Source organism: Ranitomeya variabilis, chromosome 2 (assembly GCF_051348905.1).
Source record: "Ranitomeya variabilis isolate aRanVar5 chromosome 2, aRanVar5.hap1, whole genome shotgun sequence".
In the NCBI taxonomy this organism is placed as follows: domain Eukaryota; kingdom Metazoa; phylum Chordata; class Amphibia; order Anura; family Dendrobatidae; genus Ranitomeya; species Ranitomeya variabilis.
In genome coordinates this window covers 196,252,682-196,271,641 of record NC_135233.1, presented here as the reverse complement: position 1 = coordinate 196,271,641, position 18,960 = coordinate 196,252,682, and the positions used below count along the sequence as shown (strand labels likewise).

Here is an 18,960-nt window from a genome sequence, read left to right as displayed (position 1 = left end):
AAGTGACGGTCTGCGCATGCGCCCGCCCAACTTCCGGTTCTCTGGTTCGTCGGCCTCACATGAGGGAATGAATGCGCTGGGACGCCGGCGCGCGCGCACTAGCGCTCCGTTGTCGGCGTTTTGCGGTAATGGCGCTGGTGAGCGCGTACCAGCGCTCCGTTGCTGACGCCTGCACCGACTTGGCGGTAATGGCGCCGGCGTCTTTGCCCACGGGTGCCCCCGTTCTTACCTGGGCTTTTATGGAAAGATAGCCGCCGCTACCTCCATATTACTATGTAGAGTCCTTTGGTGACCGCCGTCACCCGCTCCTTCATACCCCCTTTTTTTTTTTTTTTCGAGGAAGGCAGACTTGATCCTTTCACTGCCTTCCCCCACTCACCCATGAGGCCCCCCGACCTCTGTGGTGGTGCTTCAGGAAAGGGAGAAAAAAGGGGAAAAAACCGCTTGATCCAGCCGTAACAGGGCGCCCCGTTAGGAAGTCGACTGCACCAGCCCCTGGAATCCCACGAAGAAGCTGTAGGTTCCCCGTCAGGGACAGGAAACCAACTGATGTGGGAGAGAGGTACGCCCTTTTTCACCTGTAGGTTTCCTGTCTCTGGGGGCGGACCCCTCTCTCCGTGGTGCCATCATGGGGATAGAGAAAGGCCAGTTCTGGATCTGAGGGGCCGAAGGACAGTGAGTATATAACGATTTTTTATTTTTTTTATTATTTTTAACATTAGATCTTTTTACTATTCATGCCGCATAGGCAGCATCAATAGTAAAAAGTTGGTCACACAGGGTTAATAGCAGCGTTAACGGAGTGCGTTACACCGCGGCATAACGCGGTCCGTTACCGCTGCCATTAACCCTGTGTGAGCGCTGACTGGAGGGGATTATGGAGCGGGCACTGACTGCGGGGAGTAAGGAGCGGCCATTTTGCCGCCGGACTGTGCCCCTCGCCGATTGGTCGTGGCCGTTTTGCCACGACCAATCAGCGACTTGGATTTCCATGACAGACAGAGGCCGCGACCAATGAATATCCGCGACAGACAGAAGGACAGACGGAAGTGACCCTTAGACAATTATATAGTAGATTATATATATATATATATATATATATATATATATATTTATTTATTTTACATCTTGCAATCTGCAGCACTCTTCAATTCATGGAGTCTCATGTCCTTAATTTCCAAATCCAAATGTTCCAACTGAAATCATTATAGTTACAGCATATTATATAATAAGGGATCTATGTATGTATGTATATAAATAAATATATATATATATATATATATATATATATATATATATATATATATACATACATACATACATACATACATACACACACATATAGTATAAGCCGACCCGAGTATAAGCCGACCCCCTTAATTTTGCCGCAAAAACTGGGAAAACATATTGATTCGAGTATAAGCCTAGGGTGGGAAATGCAGCAGCTACCGGTAAATGTCAAAAATAAAAATAGATACTGGTAAAAGTAAAATTAATTGAGACATCAGTAGATTAAGTGTTTTTGAATATCCATATTGAATAAGGGGCCCCATATAATGCTCCATACAGTTCATGATGGGCCCCATATAATGCTCCATATTAAAATATGCCCCATATAATGCTGCACAAAGGTTAATAATGGCCCCATAAGATGCTCCATAGAAACATTTGCCCCATACAATGATGCATTAAGGTTGATGGCCCCATAAGATGCTCCATACATTATGCCCCATAAGATGCTCCATACATTGTGGCCCCATAAGATGCTCCATACATTGTGGCCCCATAAGATGCTCCATACATTGTGGCCCCATACGATGCTCCATACATTGTGGCCCCATACGATGCTCCATACATTGTGGCCCCATTCGATGCTCCATACATTGTGGCCCCATTCGATGCTCCATACATTGTGGCCCCATAAGATGCTCCATACATTGTGGCCCCATAAGATGCTCCATACATTGTGGCCCCATAAGATGCTCCATACATTGTGGCCCCATAAGATGCTCCATACATTGTGGCCCCATAAGATGCTCCATACATTGTGGCCCCATACGATGCTCCATACATTGTGGCCCCATTCGATGCTCCATACATTGTGGCCCCATTCGATGCTCCATACATTGTGGCCCCATAAGATGCTCCATACATTGTGGCCCCATACGATGCTCCATACATTGTGGCCCCATTCGATGCTCCATACATTGTGGCCCCATTCGATGCTCCATACATTGTGGCCCCATATGATGCTCCATACATTGTGGCCCCATAAGATGCTCCATACATTGTGGCCCCATACGATGCTCCATACATTGTGGCCCCATAAGATGCTCCATACATTATGCCCCATAAGATGCTCCACACATTTGCCCCATATGCTGTTGCTGCGATTAAAATAATAATAAAAAAAATCACATACTCCCCTCTCGTCGCTCAGGCCCCCGGCACTTGCGATAGTCACCTTCCTCGTTCCACGGCGTGCACACTAATCGCGTCATCGCACCCTCTGACCTGAACAGTAAGTGCACAGGATGGAAGACAGAGCGGCGCGCAGCAGTGGAAAGAGGAAGGTGACTATCGTGCAATGCTCACCTCCCCCGATATACTCACCTGTTCCTGACGCGGTCCCTGGCAGCGTCTCACTGTCAGATGGTCTCCGGGAGCCGGCGGCATCTTCCTGTGTTCAGCGGTCACGTGGTACCGCTCATTACAGTAATGAATATGCGTCCATATTCATTACTTTAATGAGCGGTACCACGTGATCGCTGAACACAGGAAGATGCCGCTGGCTCCCGGAGACCATCTGACAGTGAGACACTGCCAGGGACCGTGTCGGGAACAGGTGAGTATGTCACCGCGCTGCTCCCCCTCCCCCGCCGACCCTCCCCTGACAATAACTCGAGTATAAGCCAAGAGGGTCACTTTCAGCCCAAAAAAGTGGGCTGAAAATCTTGGCTTATACTCGAGTATATACGGTATATATATAAAACACAGACAACCCTCTTTACTCGTAATGAAGCAATGCAAAAAACATAATTCTCAGAGATGAACGCCAGAAACGTTACCTGTGGCAATCAAGCACTTTTCATATGAGATTTGGGTCCCGTCATTCAGCTTCACCTTGTTCTCCCGCACATCTAGATGTACTACCTAAAAAAACAAGAAAAAATTAGAGACATCATAAACCTATTTAAAGCGCCCCTGTCAGCAGGATTGTGCACAGTAAATACAGACAGTGTCAGGTCGGCGCCGTTATACTGATTACAGTCATACCTGGTGATTAATCTGTCTTGTGGTTCTTGTGGAATCTTTATTTTACATGCTAATTATTATAAGTATTGAAAAGTGGTGGCACATGATCGCATGTATAATGTGCATTAAATTGTTTTATTTAGTAATACACCGTATTTTTCGGATTATAAGATGCTCCGGATTATAAGACGCACCCCAAATTTTGAGGAGAAGAATAAGAAAAAAAAATATTTTTTTAATAAAATGGTGGTGCTTCTTATAATCCATGCGTCTTATTGCTTACCGGGCGTGGTGGGTGCGGTGAAGTGGGGTCCCAGGATCGCTGCTGGAGGAGGCAGGAGTGGGGTGATGCTGCAGGCTAGGATGAGGGGGGGCTCCGATGTGCGGCACACTGGTGTGGGGGTCTTGTGCTGCTGTGGGGGTCTTGTGCTTCTGTATGTCCGGTGCTGCTGCCAGGTGTCTCTGGGTGCCCGGCGGTTGATGGCCGATGCCTCCGGTGCTGCGTGGGTGTTAGCTGCTCTCCGGGGCTCTGCCGACATTTTGCGACAGGCCAGAGCCCCAGTAATTCCATAGTTCCCTGTGCGTGTGCGGTGGACTCCGGGAATAATGCTGCCGCCGGCGCATGTGTCGATGGTGATCTCGGGACCAAGATCTCGAGAGATGAGATCTCAGCCCCCGGTGGCCATATTCCCGGAGTCCACCGCACACGCACAGGGAACCATGGAATTACCGGGGCTCTGGCCTTTCGCAAAATGTCGGCAGAGCCCCGGGCAGAGTCGGACACTCACGCAGCACCGCTGGGCACCGGAGACACCTGCAGCACCAGCCAGCAACCACCGGGCACCCGGACACCACCTCATCCCAGCCTGCGGCCAACACCCACAGTATCGGTAAGGCATGTACGCTTTGTAAGATGCACCCCCCCCTTTTCCCCCCCATCTTTGGGGGAAAAAAAGTGCATCTTACAAAGCGAAAAAAACGGTACATTGATTCTGAAAAAAAAAATCTCTCAAAATAGCGTCGGCTGAGCCAGCTACTGATGCTACTGCGCAGATGACGCCATTTTGATAGCGGGAAAAAAACTCTCTCCAAGATGGCGCCGCCAGCGCTTGCCCAGTAGCCTCTATTGGATCGCTGATCGATGCTACTGCGCAGGGGCCGCCATCTTGGTGGTGACTATTTTTTTTTTCATCACCAGGTATCATTGTAATCAGTATAAGGCCGGGATCACACATACGCGAGATACGGCCGAGTCTCGCAGGTGAAAACCCAGCTCTGGCGCCGGCACTACGGAGCGGAGCATGCAGCTCCATGTATTGCTGTGCGGCTGCACGCCCCACTCCGGAGTGCCGGCGCCAGAGGACCGTTTTCACCTGCGAGACTCAGGCCGTATCTCGCGTATGTGTGATCCCGGCCTAACGGCGCCGACCTGACACTGTCTGTAGGTTACTGAGCACAATCCTGCTGACAGGTTCTCATTAATTGCAAATCGTTCACCTACAGTCATGGCACCCTTGAAATTGTTCCAGAAAATTAAGTATTTCTCCAAGGAAATTATTGCAATTCCAGACGTTTTGTTATACATTTGTTTATTTCCTTTGTGTGTATTGTAACAGAAAAAAAAAGAGAAGAAAACGTAACTTGGACATAATTTCACACAAAACCCCCAAAAATAGGAGGGAAAAAAATTGTTGGCACCCTCACCTTAATATTTGGTTGCACGCTTTTGAATAAATAACTGCAATCAGTCGCTTCCTATAACCATCCACAAGCTTCTTACACCTCGTCTTTTGCAGACTGCTCCAGGTCTCTCATATTTGAAGGCGTCTTCTCCCAACAGCAACTTTAGGATCTCTCCACAGGTGATCAATGGGATTTAGATCCGGACTCATTGCTGCCACTTCAGAACTCTCCAGATCTTTGTTTCCATCCATTTTTGGGGGCTTCGTAAAGTATGTTTGGGTTCATTATCCTGCTGAAAGACCCATGACCTAGGATGCAAACCAAGCTTTCTGACACTGGGCACTACATTGTGACCCAAAATCCTTTGGTAATCTTCACATCTCATGATACTTTGCACACAGTCATGGTACCCAATGCCAGAGGCAGCAAAACAACCACAAAACATCTTTGAACCTCCACCATATTTGACTGTAGGTACTGTGTTCTTTTCTTTGTAGGCCTCATTCTGTTTTAGGTAAACAGTAGAATGATGTGTTTTACCAAAAAGCTCTATTTGAATAAATACCTACAAATTTATTTACAAATTGTGTCAAAATAAAGGACAAGGCACTGACAAGAAACTCACTTAGTGCTAAATCACACCCACTAGACTCGAGAAAAAAACTGTGTAGCCCTAATGCCGTCCCTGTGCCTAATTGACGTGTACAGTGACTCAACATCACACGTTCTTTAGGTAGCTACTATGGCTGTATGATTTAGTTAGGGCATTTTTTACTCTGCTCATGGACCGATAAGCCGGATTACTCACCGGTAAGGCCATGTGCACACGTTCAGGATTTTTAGCGTTTTTTTCGCGTTTTTTCGCTATAAAAACGTGATAAAAACGCGAAAAAAACGCTTACATATGCCTCCCATTATTTTCAGTGTATTCCGCATTTTTTGTGCAAATGTTGCGATTTTTTCCGCGAAAAAATCGCATAGCGGAAAAAAAAGCAACATGTTCATTAAAAATGCGGAATTGCGGGGATTCCGCACACCTAGGGGTCCATTGATCTGCTTACTTCCCGCACGGGGCTGTGTACACCATGCGGGAAGTAAGCAGATTATGTGCGGTTGGTACCCAGGGTGGAGGAGAGGAAACTCTCCTCCACGCACTGGGCACCATATAAGTGGTCAAAAAATAAGAAATAAAATAAAAAACAGTCCTATACTCACCCTCGATGTCCAGCGCAGTGTTCCCGCCTCTGTGCTGCACGCTGGCTGGTTCCTGTAGCTGGTGTGCGGAGAAGGACCTTGCCGAATGACGTCACTGTCCTGTGATTGGTCGAGACCGCTCACGTGACCGTGACGTCATGGAAGGCCCTGCGCGCACACATCAGCTATAGGAATGGACGCCGGTGAGGAGATCTGATGTCTGCGGGTGAGTATAAGCATTTTTTTTATTTTTTTTATTATTTTTAAACGTTCTATCTTTTACTATAGATGCTGCAAAAGCAGCATCTATAGTAACAAGTTGGTCACACTTGTCAAACAGTATGTTTGACAAGTGTGACCAACTTGTCAGTCAGTTTTCCAAGCGATGCTACAGATCGCTTGGAAAACTTTAGCATTCTGCAAGCTAATTACGCTTGCAGAATGTTAAAAAAACGCAAAAAAAACGGAAAAAAAACGCAAAAAAAAAAATGCGGATTTCTTGCAGAAAATTTCCGGTTTTCTTCAGGAAATTTCTGCAAGAAATCCTGAACGTGTGCACATACCCTAATGCTCTTTTAATGAGTCCACGACAGCACCCCACATGAGAGAGAGGGATCCGCCCATAGGAACAGGAAACCTACAGAATAAAAGGAGGCGGTCCCCTCTCCTCCTCAGTTTAGTTTACAGAGTATAAAAAGGGAACCGCAAAAGCTTTAGTATTAATTCTTATACAGCAAAATATCTTAAAAACTCTATACAACCATTATTTGTGAATTAAAGAAAGGGCTGTGCATAATCAGGGAGGGTTGTAAATGGGTGCTGTCGTGGACTCATTAAAAGAGCATTACCGGTGAGTAATCCGGCTTTTTACCCTTCGCCACGACAGCACCCCACATGAGAGACTTTCAGAGAGTCATTACTCGGGTGGGATTACTGTACTAAGCACAGCTCTACCAAAGGTCAGATCAGAAGATGAAGATAGATCAAGTCTATAATGGTTGTAAAAGGTAGAAGGTGTAGACCAAGTTGCGGCCTTACATATTAGATGGATCGGGACATCCGCTTGTTCCGCCCAGGAGGAAGCCATGGCTCGTGTTGAGTGCGCTTTAATACCCACTGGAGGAATCTCGCCTTTCGATGTATAGGCCAAGCAGATAGCATCTCTGATCCACCGAGATATGGTAGCTCTCGTGACCCCATTTCCTTTCTTGTGGCCCTGAAAGGAGATAAACAGAGCCCTACTCTCCCTCCATGCTTGACACCTTTCTATATAAGTCAGGATGGCTCTTCTGACATCTAAGGTGTGGAACTTCTGTTGTTCAGGGGTTACAGGAGAATCAAAGAAGGAAGGGAGAAATATTTCCTGTGACCTGTGGTAGGTGGATGCTACCTTAGGGAGGTATGAGGGGTCTGGTTTTAGGACTATTCGGTCATGGAATATCAGTAAGAATGGTGGGTCTACTGATAGGGCCTGGATGTCACTAACACGTCTGGCTGAGGTCAGAGCTACCAAGAGGGCTACCTTATATGTGAGGACATTTAGAGGTATAGAATCTAGAGGCTCAAATGGGGAGCTGGTTAAGGCCTCTAGCACTAGATTTAAATCCCACGGAGGTAGACGGGGAATATGTACTGGGTTACTGCGTTCACAAGACTTAATGAATCTGGAGACCCATCTATCAGCGGCTATATTATATCCATATAAGGCTCCTAACGCTGATATCTGGACTCTTAAGGTGTTCACTGATAGTCCTAATTCTCTACCTTTTTGTAGGAATTCTAGAATAGGTGTTATCGGAACCTGTTTAGTGAATGGTACTGTATGAAAGTCTAAGAATTTTTTCCATACCCTGCTATATATCAGGGTTGTAGATTTTTTCCTACTTAGTAGCAGGGTGTTTACTAGTTGTTCTGAGAAACCCCTTGAAGTTAATAATTGCCGCTCAAGTTCCACGCCGTCAAGTGAAGCCCTTTCACTTGCGGGTGGAAAAACGTCCCTTGGAACAGTAGTTCCTTGTCCAATGGAAGAATCCATGGATCGGATAGACACATGGTCTGGAGGCAGGAGAACCACGGTCTTTTTGGCCAGAAGGGTGCAATGAGGATTACCCTTGCTTGCTCCCTCCTGATCTTCCTGATCACTAGCGGAATTAGAGACATCGGAGGAAAGGCGTATGCCAGTTTGAAGTTCCAAGGATGGTGTAGAGAGTCCAGCATGTCTGGATGATCCATGGAGTTCAGAGAAGCGAATCTTTCTACCTGTCTGTTGCCTCTTGTGGCAAATAGATCTATCTGAGGCACTCCCCATGCTTTCGTTATTAGTCTGAACACGGCTCTGTTTAAGGACCATTCTCCCTGGCGTAGCCTGTTTCGGCTGAGGTAGTCCGCTTTGGTATTCTCTATTCCTCTGATGTGTAGGGCTGTTAGGGATGCAAGATGAGTCTCTGCAAATTGGAAGATATCCCCTGCGATGGTCATCAGACTTCCTGACCGTGTACCGCCCTGGCGGTTTACATAGGCCACTGTGGTGGAGTTGTCTGAGAAAACTCTTACATCTGCTCCTTGGATCTGTGGAAGAAAATAATTTAAGGCTTTCCCTACTGCTGTTAACTCTTTCCAATTTGACGAACATGATGATTCTGACTGATTCCAGGTATCCTGGACTACATCATCCTCCATATGTGCACCCCATCCCGTAGGGCTGGCGTCTGTAGTAATTATTTTGGATGGATCTATTATCCATGGTACACCCCCTGAAAGGTGTCCCATATCTAGCCACCAAGATAGAGATTCTATGACATCTCTAGAGAGAGTTAGTTTACTCTCTAGGTGTCCTTCCCGTCCCTGGGCTGACAGTACTTCGTACTGTAATTGGCGGGTATGGAATTGAGCCCATGGTACAGCCGGGATACATGAGGACAATGATCCCAGTAAGGACATAGCCTTCCTTAGTGTCATGTAGGGGTTTTTTATCGCTTCTGACACCTTTGACTGTATAGTCCTTTTCTTTGAATGCGGGAGGAAGCTTTTTTGACTTACTGAGTCTAGCTGGATCCCTAGAAACATTTGAGTAGTGTCTGGATTCAGCCTGGACTTTTCGAAGTTGATAATCCAGCCCAACTCCTGCAGGGATGAGATTGTGTTAGACAACCGCAATTTACATTGAGCCACAGAATTCCCTATTACTAGAAAGTCATCCAGGTAGGGTATTATTAAAGTGTCCCGTTGGCGTAGATGAGCCATTACCTCTAACATCACCTTTGTAAAAATGCGGGGGGCCATAGAAAGCCCAAATGGCATTACTACATATTGGAAGTGACGAACCTGTCCCTCCAGGATGACCGCTACTCTTAGATACTGCTGGTGTTCGGCATGTATAGGAAGGTGATAGTAAGCATCTTTTAGGTCTATCCCGGCCATGACACACCTAGGGAACAAAAGCTTGATGGTAGAACTAATGGATTCCATTTTGAAAGTGTGGTTACGTAAAAAGGAATTTAGTTTTTTGAGGTTTATGATAGTTCTGAATGAACCATCTGGTTTATTGATCAAGAATAAAGGGGAATAGAACCCCCTCCCTTCTTGATCCCGGGGAACTTTTATCAATACTTTTTTAGATAGAAGCGATAGGATCTCTGATTCCAGAGCTTCTTGTTGTTGTTGACCTCTCGGAGATGTTACAATAAAAGAATCCCAAGGGATTCTATCAAATTCTAATTTTAATCCATTCCCAATAATGTCCAGAATCCAAGGACTAGATGTTATTAATTTCCATTTAGCAGCGAAATATTTCAATCTACCGCCCACTTCATAATTAACGGTACTTGTTACGTCTTGGGTTATAGGATCCGGAAAACAGAGCACCTTTTTGTTTTGGATCCTTTGCCTCCCAGCGCTCCCTTTGCTCAGTGGGTTTATTCCTGGTGAAGGGGCGTCTCCTGAAAGCTCTCCTGTAAGAGGGAAGGTACTGGTTAGGGAAGCCTTTCTTCCGCTCTCCTGCTTTATTTAAGAGCTCATCCAGAGCTTTCCCGAATAGGAACTCACCCTGGCAGGGGATCGCACAAAGTTTTGCTTTGGCCTGTGCGTCCCCTTTCCAGTTCTTCAACCAGAGTGCTCGCCGGGCTGTGTTTACTAGGCCGGCTGACCTGGCTGTTAGGCGTAGCGAATCCACCGAGGCATCGGCTAGGAATGCTACTGCATCTTTCATTAGAGGGATTTTCGACAGAATTGTATTTCTGGAAGCTCCACTTCTAATTTGTTCCTCCAGCTGCTCCGTCCATACTAGCAGTGACCTTGCAGTACAGGTGCTAGAGATGGCTGGTCTGAATGCCCCCGTATTAGCCTCCCATGACCTTTTAAGCAAGGCTTCTGCTTTCCGGTCTAACGGATCAGTTAGCGTCCCTGAGTCCTCCACAGGCAAGACCGACTGTTTAGAAGTTGAAGCCACTGCAGCATCAACTTTTGGTACCTTTTGCCAGGAATTAAGTTCTTCATCACTGAAGGGGTAGCGTCTTTTAGCAGAGGATGGTAAAAAACCTCTTGTATGTTGTTTCTCCCACTCTTTTTTAACCAGCTCCTTAATTGTGGGTATGGCGGGGAAGGACCTTCGTTTTCTTTGTCCTAACCCCGCGAACATGATGTCCTGCGCTGACTTCTTTCCCTTCTCATCTGGGCACCCCATCGTGCTCCTGACGGCTTTAATTAAACTGTCTACACTGCTATTTGGTAGACAAAGCCCTCCTTCATATTCCGATGAACTTGGCTGGGACTCCTCTTCATCAGAGGATTTTTGCACTACCTCTGACTCCGAGCTTACTGGAGATCGGGACCTGCTGGGCTGGCGGGTACTGGTGCTACTTGTATGGGCCAGACCTTGCATCTCTTCCCGAATTATGGCTCTAACGTCAGATGGAGTCATTACGTTTTCTTGCCGTAATGTCAGTACGATGCACTCTGCACATAACCTCTTAGTATATGAGTCCGGGAGGGGTTGCAAGCATAAGGCACATTCTCTGTGTTTGGTTTTATGTGTCCTTTTCTTAGTCTAGAGGAAGGGGATATAGGAGGAACATATATCAGCATATGGGAAGAGACTCTTTTAAAACTCACCCAGTGAAGCTGACAGGTACCGGTTCTGGAGGCGGATTCTTAGCTGAAAGACCTTTCTGTTTGGTGGCAGATCGCTTTTCCTGGGATCGATCTCCACTTTTAGTGCTGCTCCTGGCGCTTGTCTCCTTACTGGGAGACTGCTCTGTTGCAGACAAGTGCGCTACATCGGCCGGTGAAGCCATACTTACACACACCGGCCGACGCTAGCGCTGCACTTTTGAATCTGGCGCCGAATCTCCTGCCTCCCCGGACCCAACCCGGAAGTGCTCCAGCGACTTCCGGGTTAGACGCGCCGCTCCTCCTTACCATGCGGCGGCTGCTGGATAAGAAGCCGGCCGCTGAGCGCGCGCGTCCTCATGGATCCGGGCGGCCCAGCGGCACCGAACCCGGACCATGGCGATGAACAGACGAGGGGGGAGGCTGCAAACAGTGGCTCCCCCGCCGCTGCCTCTGGTACCGCAGCCCCTGCCGTTCCACCAGAGACTGACGCAGGCGGGTGCATGGCCCAGGAATCCTTTTTGGACTGCAGGTACTTCGGGGTTCCCATAGAAACAGGAAACCTAAACTGAGGAGGAGAGGGGACCGCCTCCTTTTATTCTGTAGGTTTCCTGTTCCTATGGGCGGATCCCTCTCTCTCATGTGGGGTGCTGTCGTGGCGAAGGGTAAAATATGTGGTTTACTTAAACCCTGTGATTTTCATTTGTCATACACCGGTCCTATGTGCATATGTTACAATTGTCCTTATTTTGTTATATTTATTTATTTAATTATGTGCCCAGCCATGTTATCTACCCCATATACCTAGTTCCCATATGTATAGAATTGTGTCACATTTTGTGTATTTACATGATGTGTTGTTATTTTTAGGTCCATGTGTCCGCTTTTGTTTTGTGTCTGTTGTGTCTCACCTTTGCCGGTTCAGGCAATTTTATGACCACTTTGTTGGTTTATTTGTCATTAATAAAGGATTTTTTTTTAAATAATATTGTGTAAGTGGTGCCTTTTTTTTGTAGGTATTTATTTATGCTTGGCTAACCACGATAGGATACTTTATTGGTGTTGTGCAAAAAGCTCTATTTGGTCTCATCTGTTCACAAGCCGATTTCACACGATTTAAGCTTGCCCACGTACGTGTTGGCAAACTGCAGTCTAGCTTTTTTATATCTCTGCGTCAGCAGTGGGGTCCTCCTGGGTCTCCTGCCATAGTGTATCAATTCATTCACATGCGGATGGATAGTTTGTACAGACGGTGATGCACCCTGAGTCTGCAGGACAGCTTCAATTTCTTTATAACTTGATTGGAGCTGCTTATCCATCATCCATACTTTCCTGCGTTGCGATCTTTCATCAATTTTTCTCTCCATCCACATCCAGGGAGATTACCTACAGTGCCATGGGTTGTAAACTTCTTGGTTATGTTGCGCACCGTGGACAAAGGAACATCAAGATCTCTGGAAATGAATTGTAACCTTGAGATTGTTGATATATTTCAACAATTTTGATTCTCAAGTTCTCAGACAGTTCTCTTCTCCTCATTCTGTTCTCCATGCTTAGTGTGGCACACACAGAGGCACAATGCAAAGATTGAGTCAAGGTCTCCCCTTTTTACCTGGCTTCAGGTGTGATTTTCATAATGCCCACACCTGTTACTTGCCACAGGTGAGCGTGAACAAGCATCACATGCTTGAGACAAAGTTGTTTACCCACATTTTTGTAAAAGATACCAACAATTTAATCCTGCCCATTGTTGGAGTTTTCTGCGAAATGATGTCAAATTTGCCTTTTTCCTATGTTTTTTGTGTTGTTCCAAAAGGAAATAAAAATGTGTATCAAAACATGCGTAATTGTAATCATTTTCTGGGAGAAATACTTCATTTTCTGGAACAATTTCAAGGGTGTCAACACTTTCGGCCATGACTGCACCCATTTTAGGACGAAAGGACCCTCAAAAAGTCAAGAAAGGAACGGTGGGGGATAACCTAGGAGAAGATCACTTTTGTTTCTTTTTTGACCCGTTAAAATAAAGTTTTCTAAGTGGAACATCCCTTTAACATAACCAAGTTACTCATCCCAATAGTATCTGATTATTATTATTATTTCCATTCTTTTCCAGAAGATATTGCTGTTACCTTTCTCCCAGTAACAACTGACACCCCGCCATGCTCTGCAGACATCAACTCCTCTGGAGCCACATAGAAGGACGGTGGCTGGAAAAAGATGCTGCGCAGAAGACAGAAATGATGTATTACGCTACGATCTCACGCACTCGTGGCACATACATGGAGAAGCCCAATTATTCCTCCAACCTCCTTTCTTTGCCGTTCCACTGCTTAAAGTGCAGAGTTTCTGTAACATCAGGGTCATCCGAAAACCAGAGTTCTTTGGAAAGAGGAGGTCGCATATAAGGAGGGTCCAACTCATCTGACACAATCAGAACCTTAGATATACAATGTCATAATATTAGAATTGCGCAGACAATAATCCAGAACACATTGCACCTTTCGCACGCTCACCTTTGCGCCGGGATCTCGTGCACGTATGGATCGTGCTGCAGCAAATGAAGCCGTACCTCCACCAATAAGAAGGAACGGCACATGGCTCGGTAAAACAGCAGCGGGTAGAACTTTTTGCTTTCCTTAAACAAATTAAATTTACAATATTATTTAGAATATTATTTATATGAATAATAAAATGCAACACCTAAGACAATCGGTGTACCCAATTTCTCACCTTGTTTGTCCTTATTAACTTCTTTAAATTCCACTTGTGACGCAAAAGAAAATAATTAGCCACATAAATTATTATTATTAGAGATATATACAAATATAAATATAGGCACAAATTACTTACCGGTGGTGCTCCCTGAACTGTCCGGATTCTCTGCAAGATAAAAAAAAATAAATATATATATATATATATATAAAAATACAATAAAGACTTCAGTCACACAACTGTATATATCACATCCATGCAGGTAAAGGGTTGGTGATAGTGTAAACATTTAGAGCATGTCAGTAGATTCTGCCACTAATGCCTGAAAGGTGAGGCTGTCATAGGTGGGGTGTCCTTTCGGACTGGAAGCGAGCGGCTGCAGGGAGGATACAAGTCCCTTTTCTCCCAGCAGCTGCTGTTCCAATAAGGCAGGCTTTTAACACCCTTTTACTGCCAATTAAACCTATATCTACAGGTGAATAGCATTTCTGGACATGACTGGTTGCCTTTAAGCCTTTTCGTTTATTACAACACTGTGTCAGCTCTTCGTAAAAAAAATGTATTGAGGCTGAAAAAGCCCTTTAAAGGTTACATGGGTTGTCCCCCTCCATTTATACTGAGGAGATATCATTAGGCTAGGTCACCTAAGTGCTCAATCAGGAGTCAGGGATGAGAATAGTAGTCATAAGCGGACGCCTGATAGGCGGTAACATGTTCACCTCCGGTCACAGCGCTCTGACCGGCGGTCATGTCAGTAAGGTTACCACCAATCAGAGCCGATGTTTCCCGCACAGAGCACAATGTAGGAACCGCGGGATATTCGGCCCACCATTCGAACCTGAACATCCACGGGTTTGCTCATCACTACCTTTGAATCCTAATGCATACACTGCACATTGTCAGGATTCTCTGCTGCCGGATCCAGAAGCGTGCAGTCATGTACCAACTAGACGTGAGTGAGGCCGAACATGTCTAGTCAGAATGTGGCCGGTATGGAAATCGCAGAGTTACAGTCCCGACGTCGGAGAATCCTCACAGCGTGCACATGGAGGACTGTGAGTATTTACAAGTCTGCAGTCACACAGCATGATATAGAATGACTGCAGACTTGAGCCCCAAGCATGGACAACCCCTTTAAATAAATTTGAAGTTGAGGCCTACTAACCTATGTTCTCTCTAATGGACTTGATAGTTGAGATTCTCTCGTTAAACCGGGATTTATCTCTGTGTAACGTTCTGTATACCTGGGGCAAAAAGATGGAACTTAAACTGCAGAGAAATCACTTTAAAAAAAAAAAAACACAGGACACTATAGAAGCTCTAACGTTTAGTTCTGGACAATTATATGGGGATTTTGGTGACTACACCATCATTTATATTGAAATCTGGCATGTATTATTGATTGGTGGTAAAATAACGAGCACGTCGGGGTGCAGAAATGATGAAACCAGTAACACAAGGAAAGTATCAGGAATAAACAAATATATCAATTATATTGGAAATTGTCGTTTTGTGCGGGGGAAGGAGGTTCTGTGGGATTTTGGCGCCTCCCGTCCGTACCCCAGGATGCCTACTATTTCATGAACCTCTAATGTCAGTATGTCAGCGTCCACAAAGTATTACAATGATTATTGATTTTGATGCAATTTTATCCTGTCCTCAAAGCCGTGCCGTCTCACCAACTTCACGTGAGCCCTGGGAATGCGAGCGCCGGCACCATGGGAATACCATGGGAATGGTGCTGGCACTGGAAAGGACGGAGTATATATATACTTATATATATATAAGTGCTTTTATTTTTACAGGGGGCAAACGTTCAGTTTGAGAAGGGGTTGTCCCAATAGTGGACAATCCCTTTAATGTTAAGGCTACGTTCCCACTAGGAGTTTTACATGTAGGGGACTCTCTGCACCTATTAGGTTACTTGCCATTTCTCGGTTGTTTTACATGTGTTTTTATCACATTTTTTAAATGTGGCCATAATAAATTCTTGGAAGGCCCATGATAGCCGGTCATCTGACGCTCGTGTACTGAAAAGTCATTATTGAAGTCTAGTCTATATGTGACCTTGGAAAAAAGCGTAGAGAGCAGCGCGGATCACATCTGTCCTTCATCAGATTTTCTTTCCTTGCTATAGCCAGCTGCCCTTAGCCCCCTAAACTGCCTCCATGTCTGTTAGCGCACCATCGTGGGCGCAAGTGATGAGATTTGCACATATTCACCAATCGCTACCACACGAAACGGGGCTTGTTACAATGTAGAAAAAGTCTGAGCTACACAAAGAAAGCCGGCAGGTTCCCTTTAAGGACGTTACGTTATCCACCATTTTCATACTTACATATATTCCACCTCCCACTGTGGCCACTGCAACAAGTATTCCATAGGCAGCCCCTCCGGGGGACGGGACGTTCGCGAGGCTCCCAGAGTTCCTCAGTACCTGATTATAGGGCGAGGTGAAGCGCTGGAACAGGCAGTCTGTAATGAGAGGAGACAGGGTAGGAAGCTCCGAACATTTCCCGACCAAACACTCGGGATTCTTGGCCAGCTCGGGGAACGACGGACATTAATTCTCAATGCAATTTACAGGTGTAAAAACAACTGAGGACTGATACCGCGGCAATAGTGAAAGGCTTCTCTGCCCTGTGTGTAAGTCCTATAATGGCGGCTGCTGCCACATCCATAGTGCGGAGCAGAGGACCGATCCAGGTATACATGAATCCTCGCTCTATAATCAGGGGTCCCACAGGTACTACTGGCCAGAGGGATTCTGTAGAGCTGCTAAAAAAAGGTCGCCCTGAACCGCTCCATTGGGAGGACAGACCTCCCTTACAGGGGTCATCCAGAACTTTATACCTAGGTGTCTAAGAACTAACAGGCAGATCGTTGTGCCCGACACCGACCTCTGCCGGCACAGACCTCTCCTGCCGGTTACTCAGTGGCTTCTGCTGATGTCACATCAACAGAGCAGGGGCTTCTCTTCCATTTTGCTCTGTTGACAGGGAATGACTGCTCACATCATGGTGGACCATCAGCTGTCAATCGGCATGACGTGAGAAGTCACGCCCCAGCAATAGGGCAGCCTGGAAGAGCTGCGCTGCTGACAAAGAGCAGCTGAATTCCCGGCCCATAGGACAAAAAATGTAATCATCCTGGACAACCCCTTTAACCTTGTGCCAAAAAGAGGATAAAAGGAAAATATGCTGTGCACAAGTGCGGGGAGCTCTCTCCATTACATTGGAAGTGCCCGGCAGGACAGCAGGGATTCCCGGCACTCAGCACCCACTGTACTGGTGATGGCCTATGATAAGGTATGGTAACCTGGACACAGCAAGGAATCGTGGCTGCAGAGCGGAGTAAAACAGTTTTTTATTTCTCTGCTTTGTTGCAGAGATATTAGCTTGTAAAGTTTAGGTTAGAATTTATGATAAGTTCAGGGGGCGTTTCCAGAGAGTCCTCACTGAGGTCGTGTACTTCTTTCCATCTATGACCTTGACCAATCATAAGCAGAAAGCAACACACAGGGGTGAAAGAACACGCCCCCCACAATAGCCTAGAACAGGCTTTCTCCTGTGTGAGACATGTAATGACAGTCTGCTCTTCTCACTGGTCACGCTGCAGAGCTGTGTGTCATCACTAGTGCTGGGTGTAGAGGATAAATGACTAACACTGTGGGGAAAGATACATCCGAGCTGACCGCACTGTGAGAGGAGAGCTGAAGATCCTCTGCACTACCCCTCCCCCCACACTGACTGCACTGAGCTGAAAGTTGAAGAAGTGTTGGTAATCACACTCCTCTTTGCTCCACTCCCAGCAGTGAGATCAGGGCTGTCATTACATGTCTCACAGTAACAAACCTGCTCTAGTTTATTATGGGGGTGTGTTCTTAAGTCCCTGCGTGTGGCAGCCTACTTACGATTGGTCAGAATCATACAGGAGGCAGAAGTACATGCCCCCCAGAGACAAATCTCTAGTAACACCCACCTGAACTGTAACAAATCAGCTATACTTTACAAGCCAAAGTCTCCGCAACAGGGAGGATTACAAAAGATTTACAAATCTAAACGACCTGTAACTCCGCTCTGCAGCCGCTACTCCCTGACGCGGCCAGTTTACCATGCTCAGACTGGAGAAAGATCCTCCTTATAGGATGAAGACACTTTGTGGAGGAGTTTTCTACTTTAAAGCAGATATTTTTCTCTAAAAATTGTTTGTAAGACTGGATTTTGTTATATATATCTGACGGTTTGCCTTCTACAGCCCCTGTGTTGCTCTCCATTCAGTTTCTTTGGAGCACCGGAGATAGCGCAGCGCTGCGCTCGGTCTTCGGCACTTGGATAGCCCTGAATGTGGCAGCAGAGCGTATGGTCATCCTCCGCTCCTTTCACATGGGGATTGTGGGGGTCCCAGAGGTCAGACCCCTAATCAGAATATGACTCCCTTTTCCCACGGATAGCAAATAACATCCAAACTTGAAAAAACCCTACAAAAAAATACTTGGGAGTGACATATTTTATTTCCAGCGCTGATACTAATACCCCTCCCCCGTGTCCGGTGTCACTGCGCTGCCCTATCAGGGTCACCGGCTGCAACGCCGGTACTAATACGCCTCCCCCGTGTCCGGTGTCACTGCGCTGCCCTATCAGGGTCACCGGCTGCAACGCCGGTACTAATACGCCTCCCCCGCGTCCGGGGTCACTGCGCTGCCCTATCAGGGTCACCGGCTGCAGCGCTGGTTCTAATACACCTCCCCCGTGTCCGGTGTCACTGCGCTGCCCTATGAGGGTCACCGGCTGCAACGCCGGTACTAATACGCCTCCCCCACGTCTGGTGTCACTGCGCTGCCCTATCAGGGTCATCGGCTGCAGCGCTGGTTCTAATACACCTCCCCCGTGTCACTGTGCTGCCCTATCAGGGTCACTGGCTGCAGCGCTGGTTCTAATACACCTCCCCCGTGTCCGGTGTCACTGCGCTGCCCTATCAGGGTCGCTGGCTGCAGCGCTGGTACTA

General features: G+C 46.6%; 1 protein-coding gene across 1 annotated transcript in view; it reads right to left on the bottom strand.

Annotated features, from left to right (window-relative positions):
* The window catches only part of AIFM1 (apoptosis inducing factor mitochondria associated 1), a 42,114-nt gene that overhangs the window by 21,217 nt on the left and 1,937 nt on the right, over nt 1-18,960 (bottom strand). The window contains exons 2-9 of the mRNA XM_077283401.1: nt 16,292-16,428; nt 15,119-15,197; nt 14,092-14,121; nt 13,972-14,004; nt 13,755-13,876; nt 13,548-13,678; nt 13,371-13,461; nt 3,069-3,153 (exon numbers count right to left, since the gene is read on the bottom strand). Of these exons, the coding sequence (XP_077139516.1) occupies nt 3,069-3,153; nt 13,371-13,461; nt 13,548-13,678; nt 13,755-13,876; nt 13,972-14,004; nt 14,092-14,121; nt 15,119-15,197; nt 16,292-16,428 (708 nt within the window). The remainder of the gene's footprint in view (nt 1-3,068; nt 3,154-13,370; nt 13,462-13,547; nt 13,679-13,754; nt 13,877-13,971; nt 14,005-14,091; nt 14,122-15,118; nt 15,198-16,291; nt 16,429-18,960) is intronic.